Source organism: Rhinolophus ferrumequinum, chromosome 26 (genome assembly GCF_004115265.2).
Source record: "Rhinolophus ferrumequinum isolate MPI-CBG mRhiFer1 chromosome 26, mRhiFer1_v1.p, whole genome shotgun sequence".
NCBI classification, from domain to species: domain Eukaryota; kingdom Metazoa; phylum Chordata; class Mammalia; order Chiroptera; family Rhinolophidae; genus Rhinolophus; species Rhinolophus ferrumequinum.
In genome coordinates this window covers 20,625,846-20,641,803 of record NC_046309.1, presented here as the reverse complement: position 1 = coordinate 20,641,803, position 15,958 = coordinate 20,625,846, and the positions used below count along the sequence as shown (strand labels likewise).

General features: G+C 40.5%; 1 protein-coding gene across 1 annotated transcript; it reads right to left on the bottom strand.

The window, feature by feature from the left end:
- Positions 1-10,490: 10,490 nt before the first annotated feature.
- On the bottom strand, positions 10,491-13,166 carry TMEM229A (transmembrane protein 229A). The gene has a single exon (XM_033099169.1). It carries the CDS (start codon positions 13,076-13,078, stop codon positions 11,978-11,980), a length of 1,101 nt encoding a protein of 366 aa, XP_032955060.1. The 5' UTR covers positions 13,079-13,166; the 3' UTR covers positions 10,491-11,977.
- Positions 13,167-15,958: the final 2,792 nt, after the last annotated feature.

Here is a 15,958-nt window from a genome sequence, read left to right as displayed (position 1 = left end):
CACAGAAGAGTAGGGTGGGCTCTAATCTAGTATAATCAGTGTGCTTATGAGAAAAGGGAATTTTGGACACAGAGACACACAGAGAGAAGATGGCATGTGATGATGGAGGCAGAGATTGGAGTGACGCCTTTACAAGCCAAGAAATGCCAGAGATTGCTGACAAACCCCAGAAATGAGAAGAAGCAAGAAAGAATTCTTCCCTATACATTTCAGAGGGAGCACACCCCTGCTAGCACCTTGATTTCAGACATCTAGACTCCAGAACTGTGAGACAATAATTTCTGTTGTTTCAAGACATCCAGTTTGTGGTACTTTTTAAAGATAGCTCTAGAACGCAAATACATATGGAATAGAGCTGCGCTGTTCAAAATGGCAGCCACTAGCCACATGTGCCTATTTAACTTACATCAATTAAAATAGAATATAATTCATAATTTAGGTCTTCGGGTACGTTAGCCACATATATTCAAGTTGTTCAGTAGTTACACGTGGTTAGTGACTGTCATATTGGGCAGTGCAGAGATGGCACGTTTCTCACTGCAGAATATTCTATTGGACAGCACTGGGAGAGAGTAAAGTTGATCAAATTATTTATCAACAGTTAACTGCTTTAGTGAATGGGCCCATTCAAGAAAGTTTGGTATTGGGAAAGAAAGTGGGTTTGTAGAACGGCCATTTTGAATAGCTAACTTTAATCACTGATCTTTTCCATTTTGAGAAGTTTTTATCAACTTCCTTTGACTACTTGGGGGCAACAAGTTGACACTTAACAGAATTATTTACTATTAAGATAATCACATTATCCCAAAGATATAATGTGTGTGGTAAAAATCTAAAATCTGCCATTTATTTACCCTCCAAAGATCCACCAATCTGCTTCAACAACAAATTTCCACCTAGACTATTTTTAGGGTTTTTGGAAGTCTGATGATTTCTAACACTGGGGGTGACATGAGGAACACATGCAGCATTCAAAGTAATATAGACTTTTCTGGATTAAAAAAAATTCCTTAATTTGGCTAAGAAAACAAAATGCCCTGTTTTCTATTTTATGTCCCCAAAATAAAACATCACATTGATAAGCATATCTCGAGTTATTTAGAGATCACCTAGAAATCATATTAGGAATTCATGTTTTTGAAATGGAAATAAACACTCTATAAACTTAATGGAAATGTGGTTACCCAATAATAGTTATAATAAATTGAAAATTGATTTTGTAGTCTTGAGTACCACAGTCAAATATTTTAAACATTAATTTAAAAATATATTCCATGTTGAATTGGCTCTGAGCATAATTGTCCTCTAAAGTCTCTGTGTCAGCTCTCAGAAAGTCCTGGAGACACAGTGTCTGCAGTCAGATGTTTCCAGAGAGCTAATTTTCTGAGTAACAAGTAGACAGAATTTGAAGAAAAAAATAAAATGGGGAGTGGCTCACCTAAAAAATCGGTGTAGCAATACTAAGAAAAGTTAAAATTAGGCATGGACAAAATAAAACTCATCCCTAGAGAGAACAGAAACCAATGACAATTGGATTATGTAACATTAGAAAGATAAAACTAAGAGGATGCTCCTTCCTTCTGTTTTTGGATATTTTTCTCCCCTAAGGATACAACCTTGACCTTTCTGAGAAACAAAGTATGTTGCCTAAAAAGAAGGCTGAAATAGAGTCTGTTTCCTGTCGTTTACTAGCTGTGTGGCAGATATGTTTCATTGACTTCATCTATGATCTGTAGAATAATAATAATAATAATAATAATAATAATAATAATAATAATAACAACACCACCAACACCAACAATAAGCATACAGGGACATTGTGGGAATTAAAAGAGTGTCAGTGCTATGGATTGAATTGTGTCCTCCCAAAATTCACAGGTGACTGTACTTGTATTTGGACATAGGGCCATTAGGGAGGTAATTAAGGGTAAATGAGGTCATGAAGGTAAGGTCCTGATCTGATGGAGATCCTCATAAGGAGAGACACCAGAGAGCTTGTTTTCTTTCTGGCATGGGAGGACTACAGCAAGAAAGCAGCCATCTGCAAGCCAGGAAGAAAGCTCTCACCAGAAATTGAGCCTGACAGACCTTGATCTTGGACTTCAAGCTTCCCAAACTGAGAAAATAAATTTCTGTTGCTTAAGTCAGCCAGTCTCCGGTATTTTGTTACAGCAGCTGGAGCTGACTAATCCAATAGAGTATCAAGGTTAGGGTCCATTTCAGACTTGCTCCTTTTGTCAACCCAGAGCATTCTCATTGCTGGTCATATAGCAGGTGCTCAGTAAATCTTTACTGAATGAATGAATTATTAAGTCAAAAATACAGAAGTTAGTCACTGCATATGGATTTCAATTCTCTTGGAGTAGAAGTGACTTCAGAAGCTTTCTCCATGTGCTTCATTGGATTGCATATGCCGGGGAGCAAGCAAATGCAGTGCAATGCCAATCCCGGGTGGGTTTTTTCCCCCCTTTCTATCCTTTCCTTTTCCCACTTGCCGGGGTAGGTGTTTAGAGGATGCAGCTTGAGATCCAGATTGCCTGTGTCTAAATCCTGGCAAGATGGTGAACTCTCCTGTGTATCAGTAATAGCATCTGTAAAGACAGAGATAATAATAGCCTACCTCATCAGGTCGCTGTGAGAATTAAACAAACAGATACATGTCATGCTTAAAAACAAACAGGCTCTCATTAAAGTCAGTAGTTATCAATGATCCTAATCACGCTTTAATCTGAGACCTTACATCCCCTTCCTCTTTTGTACCTTCAACCTCTGTCCTGGCTCGTTCCCACCAACATTTATATACCCACAAGTCTCCCACTTTAGGAGATAAAAAATCTTCCTTGAATCTTTCCCCTTCTTTAGCTATAAGCCAGTCTTCTTTATCTGCCATACAGCTAAACATTACAAACAAGGCATTCACGTCTTGGTCATCATTTTTCTCAGGTGGCACTCCTATTTTAATTTGCATCCTCCCATTCATGTCTACAGTCCTCCTTCCTGAATATTTTTAAATGGTCATTGATTCTGTTCTTAATTTGCTTTAATTTTAAGCTGAATTTGATGACACTGAATACACCTTCCTTCTCTCTCTCTCTCCTGTTGCCAGGGATACCACATTCTCTGGATCTCCGGCCTCTCTGACCACTTATTCCCCTGTCTCTTGCAGCTTCCTCTTTTCATTTACTTTCAGAGGTCCTCACGGCTAAGAGTCTTCATTCGCTTCTGGCCTGTTTCTCTCTCTCAACCTGCACAGCCTCCTATCACCACACACAGTCTATTCAGACACTTAAATATTAATATCTCTCAAATCTACATATGCATTTTCGTGCATCTCCATCGTCACAGTCCTGATTGAGCCCCCATCGTGTTTCACGTTTTGTATAACAGCCTCATAACTGGTCTTTCTCTATCTCAATCTTGTCCTCTCTGATCGCGGTTGGCTTTAAAATGCAGTCCTTTGCCTGCTTGAAACCCCTGTGTAACTTGTCAACTCGCTCAGGAAATGGTCTCCCAAACTCTACCACGGCCATCAGGCTTTAAGGCCTGTCTCTTGTCGGTCCCTCTGGCTTCAGGTCTCACTCCTGCCTCCACCACTCTCCTCAGCCAGGCAAAATGGCCTCCGTGTTTCTCAGTGCTCTGATTCTTACTCTTGCCAGGACGTCGAGCATGTTGGACCTTCCGTCTAGAACCCTCCTACAATGTTCTCCAGCTTAGGTGGCTGCCCCATCATTTCCTCCAACAACATCTTTCTGTATCACTTATACTTTTGTTGTAGATTCTATATCCTCTGTTACATGAAAAAAATAATTGTCTGTCTTATTTACCTATGAACGCACAGTACACATTTAAATATTTGTTAAATAGATGAATGAATGAATGATCCTCAGTTCTCCTTATGCTCTTTTTTACTCCTGTGGTTCAAATGCTTTGATCTGTATACTGACTAATTGTATGTGTCAACTTGATTGGACCATGTGATGTGCAGATACTTGGTTTAATCATTATTTTGAATATTTCAGTGAGGGTGTTTTTGGATGATTTTAATATTTAAATCAATAGACGGAGTAAAGCAGATTTTCCTTCCTAATATAGGTGGACTTCATCCAATTGATGGAAAGCCTGAGTAGAATAAACAGACTGACCTTCTCTGGAAAGAAAGGCATTGCTCCTGACTTTGAGCTGAAACGTTTTTTTTTTTTCCTGTCTTCAGATTCAAACTGAAACACTGGCTCTTCCGGATCTTGAGCCTGCCTGTCTTGGAAATGGAGCTACCTATTGGCTCTTTTGGGTTTCCAGCCTGCTGATTCACCCTGAGGATTTCAGGACTTGTCAGCCTCCATGAGCGTGTGAGCCAATTACTTATAATAATTCTATCTATCTATCTATCTATCTATCTATCTATCTATCTATCTATCTATCCCTCTCCTATGGGTTCTGTTCCTCTGGAAAACCCTGACTAATACAGTCTGTCAATAATATTTAGGGTTGGAGATATATCAAAAAGTCAATCAGATTCATAGGGAATATAACATAAATATTTACCACCTGCCACTAGCAGCAATTTTCTAAAGTTAACTAATTTTGAATTTTAATTTCCTTTCTCTGTTCAAAAGTTGCCCAAATCCAGAAGGTCATCAGCAAAAGCAATGAAAATCAAGAGGCATCAATAAGCCACAAACTGAGCTAATCAGCCTTTAGGGGAGTGACTTATAGTAATATATGTACTGCCAACTATTCATGTGCACATCAGGTTTTTTTAAAATTTGTATTTTGGAAATAATTTTAAAAGGAATAATTTTGTTCTCTAAATAGCCTACAAAGGAAAAAAGAAACAAAAACTGTAAGGTAGCTAAACTCTCTTAGAGAATGACCTGAGTTCTGTGCCTGGCAAAAGTGTTGCTGAGCAGAGCAGGGAAGAATATGAGAAAATGAAGCAATTTCCACCTTTTTTCTAGGCACCTATTGGGTCTTGTTTATGTTCCATAAATAAGTGTCTGTTGAAATCACACGTTACCACTATTGAATTATGTCTGAAATGAGAACTCAGATAAGTTCATCAACAAAAAATGTTTTGAGTACCTGCTCTGTGCTAGGTTCTTTTGTAAGTGTTGAGAAAACAAAGAATGACATATGTCTGCTCGCAGAAGAAGACAGTAGGGAAGCAGGAAGAGCCAAATAAATGAAGAGTGAATTCATTGGCAATTTTTCTGTTCTTCACTCGTCTTCATTTTTCTCTAAGTTACTTTCAGGCCCAGTCATGGAGGATGGGACTCGCACAGATCCATGCCAATTATTTTTATATATGAATGTATAGGGGCATAAAGAACATCCCTGGTTTAATGGCAGTTGACTGGAAAAAAGACTTAAGACTATTTAGATAAATGAAAATTCAATTGAGACGATGATGTGACTGAGCTGCTAAAACAGCTAACAATGCTTACTGTTCCCCATTTGCAGGAGTAAGGTGTCTAAATCAAAGTAGGTAATAAAACAAAGAAATATATCTCTAGTAACCAAAGCTATAAAACAAAGAAACAGCTTGGCCTGGGAGGTCTGAATAAGTACAATGATCTCTATCTTTGGAATCGGATATTTGGACACCGGTCAAAGATGATCTAGACGGAACTATTCTATTGGCTGGGAGTTGAATTAGATGAACTTTAGTGATCTCCTCAAGCTCTAAACTTCCATGATTTTAGATTTCAATCTAGATTTAAGTTGTATTAAATTTAATTTCAATTTAGATTTAAGTTGTAGACTGTTTACCTGTGCATTGGGTAGACTTCGATGACACATTATTAAAACTTTTATAGCACGTCCAATAACATCATTATACAAAAAGTAAACTCAGAAATTTTATTAATTAAATATTAACAAAGTAAATTGTATGTTTTGGTACCCAATCAAACCTAGAATGTGCAGTATTTCATAGCCATCAAATTTTCTTTGTAATTTAAATCTTACATAGTACAAAGACTTAGAATAATATTCATAAATCTGAATTCTTTTAGCCATAGAAAAGTAACTCATGGGCTCTCTGAGACTGTTGAACACTGTTCCTTTCACTACATCTTCTATTTCTGCCTTGATTATTCTTTTGTTTCTGTTCTGTTTTGTTTGTTAAAAATATCATTACGAGTAAGTACAATGATAAATTTTGCTAAACTCTTTCTTGCTTTTAAGTACTTGGAATATGAGCACTTGTTCTGATGTACTCCAAGGAACTTTTAAGTTTACTTTTCTTTCTTATCTTTCATTGTTTCTAATGAAAGATTAAAACTAAAATAGCTCTCCTTCAGAAATGTACAAGAGCATATTTAATTTAGTTTTTGTTCCTGAAAGTTAGTGGGTAATCAAAATGATATGATATAAATTTTCTGCATTTTCCTCTCAATATTATTTTTCCCCAACAATGACTTTTCAAACATTAAAAGCTCTGAATTTGAGATCCTGTGAGACTACTTTTATATTTATCATGGATATTAATAATGTTAACAAAATATCTTGTATGTAACATAAACGTCTGTTGGAATCCCATCAAAAGTATGGTTAGTTCTCTCCTTAATATTGTAAATATAATGTATTTATTTATTTATTTTGGATGGGAGAGTGGATCCATGGCATCTTTTATCCTTCCTGGCTAGCTATTTGCTTCTATAAAACTTATGGCCTCTCAATTCATTTCTTGATGCAGCTGTTTAGGTCTGCCAGGGAAAGCTACCAGGAAAATCCCCCAGTTGATATTCTGTAGACCTTATCAGCAGCCAAAGCCTTTTCCTGGATTGAACCAAGTTGAGACTCCAAGGAACCAAGCAGGGTTCCTACTATTTGAGCCTTTTCCTTTATTTCTATACCTGGAACCATTTTTAAAAAGTAATTTTAATTACTCTCAATGCTCTCAAAGCCTTGCTGCTTAGACTCAGTGAATGAAACATCATCTGAAAAGATATGGCAAGTAGATCATAAGTATCGTGTTAAAAGAATGAAACGTTGATTTTATTTTATATAAAGAGAAAAAAGTGTCTTAAAAAATGTTTCATTGCGATACACAAGCAGGACAAATGGTATATATTAGCTTCCCTGATGGATAGTGGGGTTTATCACCTCAGCTATTGTCAGCTTTCCCCTCAGGTAGTCTTTGCATGAAAAAGACAAAACTGTCTTGAATACTCCAAGCTGAGTTGAGAAACCATCTGTCAGAGATGTAAGAAATTCCTGCCCCTTGGGTGGAAGGCTTCATGGTTTCTTTCAACCTTTAATTCCCCTTAGTCATGATAAAGATACTTTCTTTTCCCCCAAGTGAAAGTGGGTACATGTGACTTTTGGATTCTAACAGAATTGCTAAGAGGTAAGATGAAAATTAAACCTTTCTGTATATGAAAGACCAGCAACCCCCATCCCTGCCACTGTCTGATAATTTATTTGACCATTTCTGCAAAAAGAATTTTAAAATTAAATAAAATATTCTCTATATTTATCTCCTCTTTATATTAAGAGAAAACAATCTCTAAGAAAAAATTTCTACACATCACAGGTTAATTACAATTTGAGTTGCTAGTGTCTGGAAGCCATTGCCTGTGTGATGGCTCCATGCCTCAGTGTTAAAAATAAGAATGAGTCCAAGTCTAGTAAATAGAGGTCCACACAGACAATTACTGTTTTTGTTGGTTCCTCTGGTACCAAGTCTAAGAATAGGAAAAAACAAACAAACAAACAAAAAAAACCAAAAAAAATCCCAACAAAACAACAAAAAACAAAACAAAAAAATCTCTGGTAACGCAACAGAAACATCTTTTACTACCATCTTTCCCTTCAGCATTAGCTGAGGCATGTGTGTGATGGAAGGAGGTGCAGGATGTTTCTTCTTACTTTCCCTCAGTAAAGGAGCTTCGTTCCATTAAGCACTGTTGGAAACTATATTGGATATAGTATATTTAAAATTAATTAAAAAGGTAAAGGGTTTTAATGCCTTTTAATATAAGTAAAAATTGATTTTATTAAAATGCTTCTAGATATTACAATACAATGATTTATTTATCACTTCGAGTCTGTATCATGAGTATAACTTCCTTTCCAAGAATATTGATTTTTTAAAATGTATTTTGGAAGTAGAAAAAGAACCAAAGCAGTTTAACAAAATTCTTTTTCACCATCCTTATTAAACAGAACCAGATCTATTATGTCATCAGTGACTATTTAAAAATAGTAGAATTTTTTTTCCCCTAAAGGGGGTAGAATTAACCAATTAGAAATGTTTCTTAAACAACAAAGGACAGGTCATATTTTTCATGTGTTTTGTTTACATGAAACATGAAATGTCAAATATTAAATATTCAAAGTTAAGTACACTGAGTCATTGAAATGTGTGAAATATTGAAATGGGTTATCAACCTTATTGGAGTCCTTGTGAAGCTCTGAATTCATTGTTAATATGAAACAATTAAAAGCTTATATTTCTTTTTAGATTCAGAGCCCAAATAGAATTAATTTAAAATTTAAAACCCAACTTGTAAGAAATTTCAGCATTGTGTTGTAAGTTAAACTGGAGCAAAAACTGTATTTGTTACTCGTTTTTTTTTTCCCCATGATTTTTCTGTTAAGAACTTTCTTAGTCTCGAAGGTGTTTAAGTGAATTCAGAATAAATGTGTCAGCAAAAAATGTAATTTAAATTTGTGGGATATTTAGCTCTTACAGCGTCTCTCATTCTGAGTACTGTATTAAATGGACAGCAATAATTACATGTGTTTTTTCCTAGCTTGTGACGTGAGGTGGCTTGCATTTCGGTGTGTTATTCTTATACTCAGGATTATCTCATTTCAAATGAGGAACTCTATTTCAGGGCTCTGCTCGAACATAAAGACTATCATTTGGGGATTAGAACTAGGCTGATTGTCAGTTATGCATCGTGGTATTAGATCCCTTGTTATTTTCCATGGAATAAGAAGGCACATGAAAGAGTGTTTTTGCTGCTAGTGCCTGGCTTTTCCGCAGCTCTTTGCCTCTGTGATACTGGGAGGGAAGGGCAATGCAGATTGTAAGGTGAAACCCACAGAAGACCCACATCGCTGTGGTCAGTAGACGGGCACAACAGGGTTACTGTTAATTAAGAACAGACCCTGGAGTCCAGGGTACTTGGATTCAGGTCTAATGCTCAATAGCTGTATGACTTGGGCAGTTACTTAATGTCTTTGGACTTCAGATTCACTGTCGTCATCAGTAAAGGGAAGGTTGTCAGAGGTTTAAGTAAACGGGTGAGTGTGCGTGTGTGTACATATATGTATATATACGTATCCTATATGATATGTATGTTTTACCTTAAGATATATATGGATATACAAATTTACTTAAGATTATATATATATATATATATATATATATCTATTTAAGATATATCTGACATACTCATGTATGTTCATTTAAAATATATAAGGACATGTATATATTTACTTAAGATTTTATATACATATAATAGAGCAGTTCTTGGAAGGTGGTAAGTGCTTCTCAAATATTAACTATTGTCATATTACCTTATCATTTCTATATCTGAACTACTGATGAGTAACAAAATTGATGGGATGATTCTTTCCTTTCTCTGCTTTGTCTTTGAAGGTTTAAAGTTGTAGCAAAACACCACGTTTAAGAAGCTGACTGAACAGGGAATGAGAAGACTTAAAGGAAGGTGCTGCGTTCATAGCTGCGTTCATAGAAAGGATATCATTTCCTGAATACACATCAACAAGCTCTTTGTAGAACTAGCAGAGGGACTGTTAAGGGCTTTTGTTTTAGAGATGATGGATTGATAATCGAGGGACTGGCCGGATCAGAGCCCTCATAACAACTGCCTCTCACAGCCTATTACTAAAACAGTAGCCTTGAAAATCAGGATAATCTCATATAAATCAAAACAGTAGAATGTGAGTTTCCTAACAGCAGAGATTGTGTCTGCACTGGGTCACTGCTGTATCTGCAGAGTCCAGGCAAGTACTCAGTAACTATTTCTTGAATGAATTGATGAATGAAAATTTTGACCTTTCCTTAAAATAAGATGACCATTAAAAACAAAACAGACAAGCAAAAAATAGGAGCTTTTCCACTTCCTGGCAGACTCTGTCCCTGAGAATGCTGGTAAACAGGTAGCCATGGCTGAGAAGCAGCATGAGAAGGGCGTGATATATACATGTAGCAAGAATTTTAGAGGTTACGGATTTGGTTAAGTATATACGGGAAGGTGGTGCAGAGTGGTGCCACACTTAACTCAGATTTGTGCCCATGTGTCACATATAAACTACCAATATTTGTTCGGCATCTGCCTAACTTTAGTGTCTAGATTGACACGTTTTTCTCCCCAGGTTTTCAGAAATATTTTGTCCGTGACCAAGTGTCATAAATGTTTACTCTCTGCAAACATTTGGCTTACTTATAACAGTTTCTATTCAGCGCCGACTGCTAAAAGAAATCAGTTTGACATGATCCATTTCACAGGTGGGGGTGGTTCTATAGCATTACTTATAATTTAGCTCACAACCTCAGATAGTGGATTAATACAACATTCACACAAGTATGACTTAATCAAATCTAAATACATATTCATTTTTACTGCCATAGCAGACATTTTTTGAGAACAGAAAGAAGTTCCCTTTTATAGCAGAAGCAAGCTAATAATTTGAATAGGAAACTATTCATTTGTTCACTGTAAGTTTTCCTAATTATCTTTGTAATGAAAACTGAGAAGGTATTAGTCATTCTTGGCTGAGTCAATTCTACTTGTCTTTTCTAAGTATAATAAAAACAGCAAACAACCTGAAAGTACATTAATTGATTAGACATGACTTCTTACATCATTTCATTTAACTTTGGAAGTTCCAAAGTTGATAACACTAATGAGTCACCAAAAAGCTATCATTGATCTATAATGTGCATTACACATCAGGTTTGGCCCAAGAGCTCTGTGGTGGGCCCCAAAAGAAAAACAAAAATGTTTACAAGTGAGCCATGGCAGAAGTGTGCTGAAAACACATACCTGTATCCACAAAAACAATTAGGCCTAATGCAATTAGGGTGAACATTCAGCTTGATTTTATTCCAAGGAACTGTTTCTACTCTTGAAGCTCCAAGTGGAAAGGGTTCTTGAGTTAGAACACTATTGAGGGTGGTGTAATTTCCCTTGGCTCTTGGATGTACGTGTAAGGTGAATATTATACATTATTGAACAGTAACAAAAATGTAAGCCACAGATAACACAGATCTGATCAACGTTAACACATTTGGCATTTAAGGCTAACCCACATTGGAAAGCAAACATTTTCAGGATGGAGATCAAATATCTTAACACAGTGTCACCTGTCGGAGTTGCTAGAAAAGATTTATTTAAATATCATTTCATAGGATGTGTTTTCACATTTGTTAGTTTCTTTTCACTTGTGCGCTAGAGGAGGCACTTTAAGATCTATTAACTGGAGTTTCAGAAGTACAAGACACTGAGTTTCAGCGGTCAGTGGTAAATATGGCAAGGAATTAGAGTAAAATTTAAAAGAAAGTAAACACACCATTAATTCAGAAAATTTCGCTAAATCTTGTAAAAATCACTGGTCTCTGATATGAAGAATTTATTCTTAAAAAAAAAAATGAAAAGGATTAGTAGCTATCACTCACCTATGCCCAAATAAGTGAATACTACAGCTTTCCGATCTTAAGATATAATTAATGGTTTTGTTGTTTGGGTTTGTAAGGGTTTTAAAATATTGACGAGCTTAGTACTTTGAGTTATGTTTCGAGTAATATTTCAAAGTATCGTATTATGCATAGGTTCCAAATAGTCAGAAAAACTAAAATATCGAATGAAACATGTTGGAAGAGTTTAGTAAAACATATAAAAACCAAAAGGCTAGAAAAACCCCACTCCATTTTACAGGTGTAAAAACAAATTGCATTCGTTCGTGGGAATCCAGAGGCTTTTTTAGGGGGTGGGGGGCGGTCTTAGTTAGTTGGTAAGTACTGCACACGCCACAACACGTTGGAAAGCAGGTCCTGGTACACACTAAGGAATATCCAACCAGGTAAATACATGAGGGTGATGAGACCCATGAAATTGAGCGGGTAGTGAGAATAGTCCCAGGAACACGCGCCGCAGGTGCGCAGACCCAGACCCCAAGACAACTCCCACACATAGATGAAGATCACGTAGATGGGCACCCGTTGCCAGGTGCTCCAGCCGCGACTGTAGTGAAGGTAGAAATAGAGCTTTTCCACCACGAAACTGCAGCTGCCATACATAAGGAAGGACCAGAGCGACGTGTGGCCGCTGGTTGCCCCGTCCCCCTGCCCTAGCACGTTAAAGAAGAAGGTGAAGAAGATCTCATCCAAAAAGCCGTGCATTCCGAAGAAAAGAAAGCGGAGCAGGTCCGGCAATCCCCGGCTGGGCGTCCCTTCGGTGCCCCTGGGGCCGCGGGGTCGCCGCCGCCGGCCCCCCGCTGCCGCAGGGGCTCGGGAGCCGGGAGGCGCGGGGGACGCGTCCAGCCGTTGCTGCTGCTGCTGTTGCCGGTACCGCAAGCGCAGGAATCGCTCCAGGAACACTTGCGAGTGGTAGAGCGCCAGCAGGTACTGCAGCGCCAGGTCCAGCGCCCCCGTGCCCCCCAGCCCGCCGCCCAGGCTGAGCAGCAGCGCCTGGCCGGCCAGGGTCTGCAAACCCACGTGCGCCGAGGGGTAGAGGAGGAAATCGAAGACCAAGGCGCTGGGGCAGCGCCGCTTCTGCAGGTAGACCTTCTCCAGGGCGAAGTGGGTGAGCGCGTGCAGGAGGCAGCCGTAGGGCGAGGAGAAGCCCAGCATCCGGAGGTCGGGGCTGCGAGCGAAGCGCCGCGCGGAGGACACGAGCACGTCCAGGGTGATCCCGTGCATCCCGTAGAAGTACAGGCGCATCCAGGCGGGCAGCGCGGCGCCCTCGGCCGGCTCTTCAGCAGTGGACAGCGGCTCGGGGCGGCCAGCGGCAGCCTCGCTTCCTCGCCCGCCCGGCGTCCCCGGCCGCCGCGCCGCGCCGCCTCTCCGCGCCGGACTCTCGCCATCCGTGTCGCTGCCCGCCATGGGCTCCGAGGCTGCCTGGGCGCCGGAGCCCGTGCCGCCGCCGCCGCCGCCGCCGCCGCCGGGAGCGCGAAGCTGCAGGGCGGAGGGGCCGAAACCCGCGTCGCCTCCCTGCCGTTGCCGGCCCCCGGGGGGCGCGCAGGGAGCTCCGTCCCGGCCGCGGCCCAGCGGCAGCCGGAGCTGGTGCACTCGGGGAACGCGCGCGCCGCCGGGCTCGTGGAGTCCCCCCGCCGCGGCCCCACCGCGCCCTCGGCTCCAGAACGCGGCGAGGTGCCGCCGGCCGGCGCCCGCGCTCACCCTGCGCGGCCTAATAGGAGCCGCGGCCCAGCGAGGGGCGGAGGCGCCGGGACTGCGAGGAGAAATGCGGAGGCCGGTGCAAACCCCATCTCCTCCGCGGCTCAGCCACGCCGCCTCTGCTGCAGGCTCTGGGAGCGGAGCAGCGAGCAGCGACGCCTCTTCTCCCAGCCCTCCCCATGCCCCTCTCCGCCTGTCGCGACCTCTCCCGCCTTTGCAGCCGCCCCTCCCCGCCCCAGCCCAACGCGCTCAGTCCCTGGGGGTCTGCTGGCAAAGGCCGGGCCCTGCGCCTCCGCCTCCTTTCCCTCTCTGCACCCGGTCTCCGGTCGGGCGGGAGGTGTTCGCTCGGGCGGAGGCACAGAGTGGAGAAACACCTAACAGGTGTGACTGCGAGCTGATAATGGGCATTCCCTGTGTCGCCGAAACCAGGGCCAGGGCCTGGCTGGTGGAGACGAATGGCTGAGTGCCACAGAGCAGGGGCCGGGCCTGAGACCAGACTATAGTGCTGTATATTTAATGTCCTTATTCAAAGCCAGCTGTGTCTCAGTCACAGAGAATAAACACGAGACTCCAAGCCTGCTTACCCCAGCGTTCCCCTGCATCTGAAATTTTGCCGCGGGGCCTGGTCCACTTTTTCAATCTCTCTCCCTGGACAGTAGTCTGTTTTCCTCTAGGCCAAGGACAGAGATCAAAGTCCCTCAGCATTTATACAGTGATTTGAAGCCAGTGGGTCAGGCATTGCTCTGGCTGCCATGGAGCCTCATAGCAAGAACAGCAGGCACCTTCGCTTACACTGGCACCCAGCACCGTGTTTTCTCCTTGCAGAACTAGATCATCTTAGAAATGGAAATTCAAATAGAGGGCGAGGATGTTTTTTGTTGCTGTTGTTTTTTGTTTTTTGTTTTTGTTTTGTTTTGTTTTTTTTTAGGTGGAGAGGGTGGGGTAATCCTAAATTTTGGTGTGTTGGGCTCCACTTTTTTCCCCCTCTCCGTTTGTGAATCAGGCTTAGAATAGGAAAGAACCTTAGAGGTAAATTATACTGATTACCCCTCCCCCCATAAAAAGGTCACGTGTAGGCAGAAACTAGATTAACAGTTCTAATCTGTTCCTAGATAAGGAGATCAGATGTTCCCTTGATAGAGGGCTTTCTGAGAATTTTTTTTTTTTTTTTTTTTTGCTTCTGGAGAATACATTTTTCTGAAACATTTCCTCCATTTCTACAGCAACCTTATTCCCTTACTTATTTCAACCCCTTATGTTACAATCTGTGGTTGCTAGGTTGTCTGTGAATTAGATAAGAGACAGAAATAACAGTATGGTGAGAAGAAAAATTGTTAAGGTGATATCAACACTTGTATAAGGTCAAAGCACTGATTTTTTTTTTTTAAGCTTTGTTATCATGTGGTTTATTTACAGACTTCCTTTGGCACCTGTCAAAAGTCAGTGGGTGGAAATTGTCATGCCAGGGACAGAAGCATCAGGTAGTAGGCTCATCAAAACCAGGGTTAGTTGCCCAAGTGCCTGAGAAAGTATGATGAAGGGAAATAATGATGTAAACATTTTCATGAGCACCTACTATACACAAGATACTATCTACACTGGGAAAATAAAGGGTTATAAGATGCACTAAGAGGTATATAATCTAGTTGATATCAAAACTATCATACCTGTGTAAAGCCCACTTACTTAAGATGATTGTTAATAAGTAATTATGGTTGGCGAGTAGTACATACCAAGTAAAACATTTATTTGAGTTATTATTGCACTAAATAAACTCAATACTGGGCTCAATTTATCAGATATTAAAAACAAATGCTCTGTTTCTCCATAATTGCTGTTTAGGCAAGGGAAAGCACTTCATGATAATAGCATAAATATAGCCACTCAAATGTGCATGCACTAACTTGCAAGATTAAACTTGGATTGTTTTCAAATAGTAAATGAAATTCAAGGGCCTAAATCTCCTATTTGTTCTACTTTTTCTCAAAGATGCAAGGAAAACTTTGAAAGGTCTCATTCTGTCCTCCAGTCTAGTTCTTCTTAGGAGGGCTTCTTTGACCTTAGGAGCTAAACAGCTGTCTGAGTAATGATATCTGTAGAGACGTAACAGTTCATGTGGAGCCAACACGGCCCTTACTGGACTGGCCAGGATGGCTCCACATGGGTGCAAGCCCTGGAGCCAGGGTAGCCAGTGTGACCAGAGAGAGATTTGAGAGTTTAAGGGTCCTTTGGAGGACTGTGATCACTTTTAGTGAATTGTCACCTGGTGTCCATAGGTTCAAGGTTGTAGTCTTTTAGATGCGTGGCACGCCTGAGACCTCTCATTGCATCCCAGAAGAACAAAAGGAAAGTCCATGGAAAACAGCAGTAAGAAGAAACCTTACAGGAAATCCAATAAGGTGAGGCATGAAAGTAATGAGAGAGAAACAGTAAAAAGCAGCAGTCCAATTAGCAGTAGATATAAAAACCTGTCTTATTATGGATCAAATTGCACATATACATGCATTTCTTATACATAATCATCAAACTAAGGAGGAAGGCTTCCATCTAAGAAGGCTTGCAATTGTCCTTTGCTGGCTCCTAAAAATA

Bases quoted from the DNA above. Each gene is read 5' to 3' on its own strand.
- TMEM229A (XM_033099169.1), bottom strand. From the start codon at position 13,078: ATGGCGGGCAGCGACACGGATGGCGAGAGTCCGGCGCGGAGAGGCGGC.